Source organism: Stigmatopora argus, chromosome 13 (genome assembly GCF_051989625.1).
Source record: "Stigmatopora argus isolate UIUO_Sarg chromosome 13, RoL_Sarg_1.0, whole genome shotgun sequence".
NCBI classification, from domain to species: domain Eukaryota; kingdom Metazoa; phylum Chordata; class Actinopteri; order Syngnathiformes; family Syngnathidae; genus Stigmatopora; species Stigmatopora argus.
The window spans coordinates 15,415,452-15,425,676 of NC_135399.1; the positions used below are offsets into that span (position 1 = coordinate 15,415,452).

Sequence of the window (10,225 nt, forward strand, 5' to 3'; positions counted from 1 at the left end):
AGGAGTACCTGACAGCCTTCTATTTTTTGTTTGAACTCAAATTTGTTAAATCTGTAGTACTAAAAAGTCAAGAGTTTGGATCTCCTTTTTGTTGTCATCAGTTTTAGGGTATGTAGCTTCAAACTAGGCCTAGCACGATCAATTGAGTCGATTCTATCGACTAATGAATAAATATTTAGGAATGTATAATTATTCTATAAAAAAGGACCACATGGAAAACTAGTAAATATTTTTTTCTTGTAGGTTTAAAAAAATAATATTATATATAATATAATAATAATTATTTACACATGTACAAATCATTCATATAGTAGACATGTTGTAACATTATAATAGTGACATAGGCAGCAACGTGTTCTCACTGCATAGCGTACCGACACAACATATTATTAGATTTTTGAGTAATAGAATTAGTATACAGTACGTATAAGGCATTATTCTGCTGAGGACAGATGCAGTTCTCATGCCTCGCCACAGGGCGGCGATAGTGAAACCAAGCGTTCAGATTTTGCGCACCTGACGTCAAACAACAGAGTTAATGCTAACATTGGCAAGCTAACACAAAGTCAACTCATTGAGACCGAGATACTTTTAAAACGGAAGAAAGAAGAGGTCTTTAACAAGCAAGTTTTCGGCGCGTACACTTCATTTATAGGTAATGGTATGAGGATAACATTTTGAGTTATTGTGTATTATATTTTCTATTTTTCCCGCAAATTACGGTTAATTTATTTGTATCTGACTGCCTCACGAGATATGAACTTCACTGCGCGTCAATGGCTCTGAATATACGTGACATATATCATTTATTTATTGCCAAAATGTTTATTTTTTCCATGATTTCCCTGTACTTCTGTACTACTGTATGAGTTTTCTCCAGGTGCCCCGTCAGATAAAACTCTCCAAATTGAAATAATCTCTTGACTTTCTTTGTTCTCATATCAAAGTATTTATCGGTAAACAAAATGGGAAAAAATGTCCATATTTATTTATTAGTGAGCTGTAAACATCAATTTTTTTACACAATGTAACAACACACATTTTTCCCAGAATGCCCTTGGCCCAAATAGCGGCGTGGCGCGATGTATCAAATGTAAAATTCCTCAACATTTTCTTCTTTGCCTCCTTCACGCTCGACGAAAAACGCGGAGTCCTTCCCCTCTTCCGGATAGCGGGACGCCGGCACCCCCGCTTTGGGAACGTACGCCGACACCACGCTAAGGTCCACGCCGCCGGTTCGGAACGTGGTCCCCGTGTCCACGTCCGTTTCCTCGGCGCCAAGGAGGGCGTCCACGTTGAGGCGGAAGGGAGGGACTAGGGTGGCGCTCCGCTGTAGGGAGCCGCAGCGCCGTTCCCCGCCATCGGGGCTGGCCGGAGGCCCCGGCGAGGAGCTGAGGTCGGGAAGCGAGAAAAGCGAGTCGGACCGTCCGCCCCTGCCCTCTGAGGTTAGACGCCACTCGGGGTAGAAGTCCTCATCACCGCACAGCGGGAGCGAGCGCAGTGACGCCTGATAACGGGGCGCCCCGTGGCGGGAGGCCGCCCGATTGGCTTGGTGATGATGGCGAGCGCTCCACTGAACATCTTGCACCTGATGAGAAACACAAGAGCAAAAGTCCAAGGCAAAGTTGTAGTGGTTGAAAATCTTGTGTTGGAAGTGGATTTGTCGGAAAGGTACATTCCAGGGCGCCAAATTGATTAACTTGGTCAACTGACTGTCAATGTTCATCTTTTACAGTGTCAATGAGCTAAATGAGCTATATGAGGACCCTAAAAGCGCAAAGAGAGTCACTTGATTGAAGGTTCTTAGCCTCCAATAGCACTAATGGACTGATGCTTAATCTCACTGTGATTGTACTTTCCCAATTAATCTCCAACCAACCACCTGGACCCCCAAGTGCCCCCCACACACACTGAAACCAATAGTGACACTAAGACTGTCCATGTGTGTCAGAAAATTCCAGAAGCAGAAAAGAGCAAAGATGAGAAGAGCCCACCAAAACCAGACTTCTCACCTGAAGCAGTATTTTATTGCCGTCGTAGTCTTGCGTCTGCCACCTGGCATCGCTGATGGGCCTGCACGCGTTGGGCAAGAGTGGCACCAGGGCGCCCACGTCTTGCACCCGCACCTCCACCACGGCCGAGTCCAGCGGCGCCGGGCGCCTCCCCCTGGGCAGCCTCCGGAAGGCCATCTGGACCTCCATGCGGGCGTTGGAGTACGCCACCAGGAAGCAGAAGTCCTGTTTTTTGTGGGCCAGGCGGCGCCCCAGAAGAAGCTTGTACAAGCGCACCGTGTGGGCGTAGTTGTCGTGGCAACAGTACAGCGTCAAGCGCAGGGTCCCTTTCCCGTAGCGCACCCGTCTCACGGCCCACAACGGGCTCCCGGAGCCCAGGGTGAAAAAATCCTGCGTGGACGGCGCCGCCTCGGACCTTCGGCTCGCGCTCACCTCTTCGCTGTGGTGGTAGCGCCAAGGCGGGCGCCCCAGCTCCTCGCCGCCGCTCTCCTGGAGGAACAAAATGACCGCCAACGCCGGTCGGGGGGCGCCGCCCCGGTGCCCGTGGTGGCGCTTGGCTCCGGCGCGCTCGGACACCCGGAAGAGCTGAAGGTCGGGGTGGAGCCGTGCTAGCAGGCTATCCGTCGCCCTCTGTAGGACGCCGCCCTCGCCCGGGTCCGCGATCAGGTGCACGCTCACCAGGAAGGGGTCCCGCTGGAGGTCGGCCATCCACACTTCGCCTGCACCAATTAAAAAAAATAAAAATAAATTCCACCTAAACTTTCAAGAAAATGTTATTTTAGCCAAACGTAGTATCAAACATGTTATTTCATTACAGGTTTTTATGAAGTTCCATTTGAAATCAAATATATTTTATTTTTTCTTTTATTTTGAAGGTTGGGTCTGCTGCTCACATGTTCCTCCACGAGGAACCTCATTAGAGTCAATGAAGTTGTTTATTGCAGGAATGCTAGCTTTACTTTTTGACATAAAAACCTCCTTTCTTTGCGTTCACAGTTGGCACGTCCCGCCGTGATGTCATAAAAAAGACCAGATGAAAGACAAAGTGAGCCAAGAACAACCATGACTGCGTGTGACTAAATGTATGTCTTGGCACAATGAATGTAAGTCCATGTGAGTATTTCAAACCTTTTTGCTAACTTATCTCAACCTTTGCCCAACATTTGTATGCGCACATGTTCCCAAGTGAAACTATCACACTGCACGCTTTAGTCAAACTCAAGCATTTTGGTCAAAATGATATAAACTGCTTCCCCAAAGCACACTAAAACTGACCTAACTAACCTAAGCAAGCTAAACCTCTAACCATTTCCCCTCTAAAACTTTCTCCACCTAGCTAAACTTTTTTTTTCCCCAAACATACCAAAATACCAGGGAACACTAGGATGCTCCTCGTAACCACGGCAACAGGCGCAATACGATAACAATCTGCCGATTGGACCACTCGAGCGATACAAAACAGTATTTTTGTTATTGGTTGTGACGTGCTTCTTCCATCCACATTGCACAGCACTTCCTTTTTTTGTAGATTAACAAACCATTGGCTCTAATCCTCTTCATGACCCAGAATCCCAGAGCTGGGAGGCGGAGCAGACCAAAATCCACTAGTGGATCCGCTCATACTGGAAGTGAACGATCATGTTTCAGTTCTACTGACCGCGACCGACGTGCCTCTGAAATGTCCGTCACAATCAGTGGAAATGAATAATGAGTTAAGTGTGTCCGTATTTATTCATAAATCAAACATACAAAAAAGGTTTTTACTGATTTTGCACGTGCCTGTGTGTGTTTATAGTACTTACTGTTAGTCGATGACAGGGGACTGTAATCAGACCTGCATTGAGGGGAGAAAAGTAGGCAATTTTAACAACATGGTTGTCAAAACAAGTGCAAAAACATTTATATAAACAACCGTTTCTTTTTTATAGCTGCTCTAAATTTTTGCCAAAACCAATTCAAACTCGACTGTCACAATCTAGTCATTATCGCGACGACTGCGTGAACCGACATTCTGCGTGACCGCGCTAGCCAACGAAAACGCGAGCGGAAAGGTCACCAGTCGGCGTCAAGGCCCAGCGTGACGGTTTCTCTTGAGGCCTTTTCACCCCGAATGATTTATTTGCTCCTTTCCAAAGCCGAAAATGAAGCGCTTCCGCAAGGATGCGAAAAGGGAAAAAACAGCGGCAAACGTGACAATTTGGAGCTCCGTTGTGCTACGTCCAAAACCAATAATAGCCACTAGCGGAAAGAAAAACAACGAACCACTGCGGGATTGACTCCAATTTGACCCGACGGCTTTGGATTACCACCAAACTTCCTCTGCTTTTTTGGAAGACGTTGCAACGAACGAAGGCCTTTAAAATCCAAAATGTTCACATCCTGTGTGGTCCGCTTTATGGAATATCCCCCGCCTGTCATTAAAGCGTCATGCCGCTTTGTCAAAAATGCAAATAAATCCGCTTGACGCTTTTTGACTCCATTTTCCGCTGGCAGGACGAGAATCAAAGTGGACTGTCGGGGATTTCCAGCGTCAACGTCGTTCTTTAATTCCACTATTAGCGCGTTAGCTTGGCGGTACTTTCCATTTATACAGCGTGGCAACATGGGGATTTTTTGCAAAGTCTTTAAAAGGTGGTACAATTGTCCACTTTGAGAAAGATCAGTGTGATGGTATTTAATCCCGACACGTTGCCCTTAATCCCGTTTTAGGGGATCCCTAATTGGGAAGGACACCTCGCGGGTCAAGATTAAGGACGTGGTTTGTTCCACGCCCAAAAGTAGTTGATAGAAAAGTGAACATGTTAATCCGGAATACCATCCGGATTATCGACAGACAGATAGTCTAATCAAGAACAATATTAGAAACGCTGCTTTTAGCGGATTAGATTAGTTATTCTTGAAATGGGTAAAATTATGATTCTGTCAATATTATATTACTTATCCATTATATTGTGGAGGAGAGGCCAGTATGATGTCAAGTATTTTATGACTTTATTTTATTTTGGAGAATGTTATTACCAGAAATGCAAAAATATTTTCATGCTTTATGCAATAATTATTTTATATATACATATTTTCTTTAATTTTAAATATACACCTAAAACCTATTCTTTTTTGTGATTAGAATGATTTATCATTTCTATTAAGGAGACAAAATAACTAAGTATACTCAGTTCTCTTGTACGTTAATGAATAGACTTCATTTTTTTTGCATGACATAAACACCAAAATAATAATAATTCACTCATTCGCTGTCATTGACGGTGCTAGACGTCCAAATTTGTCTTGGATCTCGTGAGATTTTTCATTCCACCTTGTTTGGATAACAACAACAACAACGTCATATGACTGGTGTCGTCCATGTATGACTAAAGTCTGAAAAACATGGATTGAAATGACAATTCCCGTGTCTTCCAACATATATGTTAGGTGTCATGTGAAGTGAAGCATCTGGTAGTGATTTCTTGCCTCGTTTTTTTTTTTGCTACTCACCCTGCAGTTTCTGCTCCTGAATCCTCGCACTCATCTTCTACGCAGTCCTTTTCCATCTCAAGAAGACTTTTAATGGGTGTAAAAGGTAACGAGACGCATTTTTTGTTGTTGTTGGTTAAATCCCACAAAACACGCACTCCACTGGGAAAGTTGTGCGGGCTTCACTGACCGTCTGCGGGCGGCAACAGGCGAGAGACAGGAGTCAGACGATGTTGCCTTCAGGGCACCCTGGGAAATTCAGCTATTTGCACTTATAACGGTTCCCGGACTTTCCTAAAACACGCATTTTTCGCCCCAAGTGTTCGTTTATTTCTAAATTAGAGTCATTGAATGAAAAAAGTACATATGTAAATAGATAAAGTGTGACACAAGTTTATTGCTAAAATAGGATCTTTAAGACGGGGAATTGATGAGTAAAATGACAATCAGATAACTGCATACATAGCCATACTTATGTTTCATGTTTTTCGATTTGTGCACGGCATTTGTTCCATGTGCTTTATTAACGTGTAATTGAATTGAATTTTTATTATCTCTGGCGTCTTCTTAACTCACGTCTGTTAGTCGAAGAACAAGACATGTAGTACACGTAGTACTGTAGTAATACAAGTATTCACGTATCCTAATACCAGTATTTAAGTGTATATTTTCATACATCCCCACAAAAAAAAATCTAATTTTCTGTCGTCATAACTATGCGACAGCCATCGCTGCTTGCCGGAAGTAGCAACAGCAGGTAAACAAACTAATCCTATCCTTATTAATAGGCACTTTTTGTGCATAATGTAACATTATCTCTGTATTTATTCACCGCGTTGCTTTTGACTGTGACGCGCATATATGTTTTAATAAGAAACGTGAAGCATATTCGGGAAGTTGCGTCTATTGTTTATGCACTATAGAAATGATGCTAACATGTCAGACTGACTGTCGTTTTATTAAATGTTCGCTTTGTGTTATTCTGCTCCAAGGACAACCAGAGTAAATCATGTCTGGTAGTTTTTACTTCGTAATGGTTGGTCATCATGACAATCCAGTCTTTGAAATGGAGTTCTTACCATCGGGGAAGCCTGAATGCAAAGTAAGTCATACTACCTTATAAATTGTGTCACATCAAGTCAAAGATATTTGTCATTTCAGTCGGTGTTGTTTTTGACCACAGGATGACCATCGTCACTTAAATCAGTTTATTGCCCACGCCGCCTTGGATTTGGTGGATGAAAACATGTGGCTTTCTAACAACATGTACTTGAAAACTGTGGACAAGTTCAACGAGTGGTTTGTTTCTGCTTTTGTCACTGCAGGACATATCCTTTTTTTCAATGTGAAATATTTTGGGTCGTCTGGCTACCGTAAGCCAATTGTGCATCCTTTTTGTTCTTATTTTCTTTAATTTGTTATCCTACATATTCGATTCATCATGCTACACGACATAAGGCAAGAAGATGGAATCAAGAACTTTTTTAATGATGTGTACGATTTATACATTAAGGTCAGTTACCGGTCATTATGACATCCACAAATGATGAATTTGATAGTTTATCACTATTTTAGGGGTAGGTAGACTACTCATGGGAGTGTTGCAACATGATTTTTCAATGACCAAAATATACTCAATTTGATTGTACTACATAATCTCAAATAAGCGATGTGTATATATATATTTTCTGTTTTTCAGTTTGCAATGAATCCATTCTATGAGACCAACGCACCAATCCGCTCCACAGCTTTTGAGAGGAAAGTCCAATTCCTCGGGAAAAAACATCTCCTTAATTGAGCGTTCAGTGATTCCAGTGAAGCCTATTTCTTTTTCTTTTTTTAAATATAAAGTCATTAAGAGTCATGCAGATTCTCAGATGCTTTATTTATTGTTGGGCAAATGAATAACAAGAAATGCAAATGATCATTATACCTTCAACAGTAAAGTATATAAAAACATTTCCCAGGCTCAAAATCTTAGACAACCTACCTAAAGTGTTCTTCAATATTAACCCAAATTCTGTAACTTTCCGATATTAGTGCTTAAATAAAAGACCAGTTTTCACGTTTATCTCAATTCCGGCGCGTCGTGCTTTGTCAGCGTGAGCAAAAACGTGCAAACCGAGTCGACAAAATCAGGTTTGTTAATAGCGTCTGGCTAAGCGATAGGGAATAATGCAAAGATCATGGACATCTACAGATTGGCACATATTAGCTACCCAGGCAAAGCGACAATAAAATGCACTTCATTTATTTCTTGTTAAAACGTGAACCGAGTGAAGGATTCAGTGCTTTCCGTGTTTATTTGCAGTAAGACCCACTTTGTGCTTCCCCACTTCTAAGCAAACGCCGCTGGGAATCGCGCCGCGCCGTCGACAAAGCCTGGCGTCGTTACGAGCAGCAGGCGGCGGCGGCGGAGCGAGGTTTTCTGTGGAGCTTGACCGTGTCCGTGGGGATGAGGTGGTCCGCTCGCTCGTCCGTGGCCAGGACCCGGCGGACGGCCTCCTCGAAGGCCGCCGCCACGTTGGTGGCGTCCTTGGCGCTGGTCTCGTAGTACGGGTGCTCGCCGTTCTCCTGGCACCAGCGGCGGGCCTCCTCGGCGCTCACCTGTCTCTCGCTCACGTCCAGTTTGTTGCCCAGCACCACGAAGGGGAACTTGTCGGGCTCCTTGACGTCGGCGTAGTAGATGAACTCCTTCTTCCAGTTGCCCAGGTTGAGGAAGCTCTGGCTGTCGTCCACGCTGAAGGTGAGCAGGCAGCAGTCGGAGCCTCGGTAGAAGGGAGTCCTCAGGCTACGGAAGCGCTCCTGGCCGGCCGTGTCCCAAATCTGTAAGGTGACTTGGTGGCCGTCCACTTCCAGGTCCTTGTTGAGGAACTCCACGCCGATGGTGTGGAAGAGGTGGGCGTCGAACTTGTTGGTGACGTAGCGGTTCATGATGGAGCTCTTGCCCACGCCGCCGTCGCCCAGGAGGATCACTTTCAGCAGGGAGGTTTTGGTGGACATGGTTGCTGGAGCTTCTCGACGTGATGAAGGGATGGATGACCTGTTTTGACACATGCAATGTCTCACTGCTTTCCCAAAGAACAAAAAAAATACTTTAAACAAGGTTTGTGCCACTACCCTGAACCGAAATTTAGCGCTATCTAATATTAGCATGTCTGCCAAGACTAATAGACACTTATTTGTTGATAAAAAGAACCAACAGCTATTATTTCAATATTCCGATGTATTTTTTTTTTTTAAATAGTTGTCACTCAATATTTTAAATTTAAAATGAGGAATAGTGGGAATTTTTTATTTTTTTTATTTAAATGTCTGTATTCTCAGCATTGATTTTAAGAGTTTTTTTGGTGCAGTATTGACAATTTAGAAACAGCATTTGACGACAAGTCTGAAGTTGGCGCAACAGGAATGGGTTACTTCCCCTCATGCACAATCGATTGAACTTTAGCCCCCTTTTTAAACACTATTGATCACTTTGAATAGCTTGGAAACAAACATCTAGACAACCTTGTATAAATGGCTATTTTGAAAGACAGCTGCTCAAAGTATTTTCCATCTGTATTTCTTCATAAAACTGTTAATATGCTACATTAACAGGTGGCTATTTTGTCTGTTCCTTATTTTACAATTACTTGACCGTATAATGATTGCTCCTGGCTGATCATTAATTTAAAAAAAATGATTCATCAGAACAGGGCTGTCATCTGGGATACTGACCTTTAATCGGCTCAAAAAAAATAAAATGAACTCGCACTAAATTTGGATTTTTCTCAACTATCGCACAGTTGAACAGCCTGTTTATGTCAAATATTCTAATTTACAGCATGTAGTCACAGAAAATAATCTAAAAAAAACAATTTTAGGACTTAAGTTGACACGATGTGTTGTTTTATGAGCTATAATGGCTTTAAACGGATGAATATTGGCTTTAAGACTATCAAGAGCAAATGAAATTCCTACCAAAATACAATCACGAGATGCGATGGCTGGTTGGACACTCACTCACTCATTCATTCACTCACCAATGTTTGATTTAGGCTTCCTCCACTGGTCCAGATCATGTGGTGCAGACCCTTGCCTCTCAGTCACATGCTCGTTTGTTCAGTGTTGCTGTGGTCGGCCATGTAAGCTCCAATCGCACTGCCTGCAACACAGCGCTTTACTTGTAAATGCTTGGCACGACACTGGGAAGCTCGCAATGGACGAACGTGTCAAATACTACCAATGGGCGCTTGTCAAAAAAAAACAACAACCAACAAATCTTAGACGTGAATTGCACAAGTGATCAATCAAAAATCAAACGCAAATGCCATACGATCGTACACGGTCATATTAAAACTTGCTGGCTCCATATAAACACATAATAAAAAACAGGACAACAAAACATTAGCATAATTGCAGGTTAAAAAAAGGTATCGTAATTAGCTGTGTAGTGTTAGCAAAGTTGAGAGCAAAAAAAAGCGATACATTGTACTTGGGTATTTAAGGCGAAAACGCCGGTTTTAAACGGGAAAGAATGAAAGACGTGTGTTAAGTGTGTTGGACATCTTGCCTTTAAATGTGGCCCCAGATCGAAGCTGTCAAGTCGTTTCCTGGAGACTTCGAAGGTTCTAAGCTAGCGTGGCTAACGTGTATGGATGCTAACGATAGTGAGCCTGGAAGGGACGGATGGCCCCGGTCACGTGACACAGGGGGTCCAATCAACGAAGCGAGCGCAATAGCCACCAGGTGGCGTCATT

At 43.3% G+C, this 10,225-nt stretch overlaps 3 protein-coding genes across 5 annotated transcripts; 1 reads left to right on the forward strand and 2 right to left on the reverse strand.

The window, feature by feature from the left end:
• The first annotated feature begins 533 nt into the window (after positions 1-533).
• Positions 534-7,351, forward strand: trappc2 (trafficking protein particle complex subunit 2). Of its 3 annotated transcripts, none has more exons than XM_077617950.1 (7): positions 534-655; positions 3,009-3,125; positions 5,512-5,589; positions 6,476-6,585; positions 6,667-6,809; positions 6,909-6,996; positions 7,183-7,351. In XM_077617950.1, the coding sequence occupies exons 4-7, from the start codon at positions 6,493-6,495 to the stop codon at positions 7,279-7,281; spliced, it is 423 nt and encodes a 140-aa protein (XP_077474076.1). In that variant the 5' UTR covers positions 534-655; positions 3,009-3,125; positions 5,512-5,589; positions 6,476-6,492; the 3' UTR covers positions 7,282-7,351. The 3 variants fall into 3 exon arrangements, with proteins under 3 accessions (XP_077474076.1, XP_077474077.1, XP_077474075.1); XM_077617951.1 differs by having other exon boundaries at positions 3,009-3,115; XM_077617949.1 differs by lacking the exons at positions 534-655; positions 3,009-3,125; positions 5,512-5,589 and adding an exon at positions 6,191-6,240.
• Positions 1,088-5,636, reverse strand: fam124a (family with sequence similarity 124 member A). The gene is made up of 4 exons (XM_077617637.1): positions 5,505-5,636; positions 3,815-3,846; positions 2,013-2,731; positions 1,088-1,588 (listed from the first exon to the last, which is right to left on the reverse strand). Exons 1-4 carry the CDS (start codon positions 5,558-5,560, stop codon positions 1,088-1,090), a joined length of 1,308 nt encoding a protein of 435 aa, XP_077473763.1. The 5' UTR covers positions 5,561-5,636.
• Positions 7,350-10,204, reverse strand: rab9a (RAB9A, member RAS oncogene family). Its single transcript, XM_077617948.1, has 3 exons — positions 10,039-10,204; positions 9,509-9,630; positions 7,350-8,526 (listed from the first exon to the last, which is right to left on the reverse strand). Exon 3 carries the CDS (start codon positions 8,484-8,486, stop codon positions 7,875-7,877), a length of 612 nt encoding a protein of 203 aa, XP_077474074.1. The 5' UTR covers positions 8,487-8,526; positions 9,509-9,630; positions 10,039-10,204; the 3' UTR covers positions 7,350-7,874.
• Positions 10,205-10,225: the final 21 nt, after the last annotated feature.

Bases quoted from the DNA above. Each gene is read 5' to 3' on its own strand.
- rab9a (XM_077617948.1), bottom strand. From the start codon at position 8,486: ATGTCCACCAAAACCTCCCTGCTGAAAGTGATCCTCCTGGGCGACGGC.
- fam124a (XM_077617637.1), bottom strand. From the start codon at position 5,560: ATGGAAAAGGACTGCGTAGAAGATGAGTGCGAGGATTCAGGAGCAGAA. The intron at 3,847-5,504 runs GTGAGTAGCAAA...CCCTCAATGCAG, and splicing joins TCAGGAGCAGAAACTGCAGG to GTCTGATTACAGTCCCCTGT. The intron at 1,589-2,012 runs GTGAGAAGTCTG...GTTTCTCATCAG, and splicing joins GCAATAAAATACTGCTTCAG to GTGCAAGATGTTCAGTGGAG.
- trappc2 (XM_077617950.1), top strand. From the start codon at position 6,493: ATGTCTGGTAGTTTTTACTTCGTAATGGTTGGTCATCATGACAATCCA. The intron at 6,586-6,666 runs GTAAGTCATACT...TTTTGACCACAG, and splicing joins CGGGGAAGCCTGAATGCAAA to GATGACCATCGTCACTTAAA. The intron at 6,997-7,182 runs GTCAGTTACCGG...TCTGTTTTTCAG, and splicing joins TGTACGATTTATACATTAAG to TTTGCAATGAATCCATTCTA.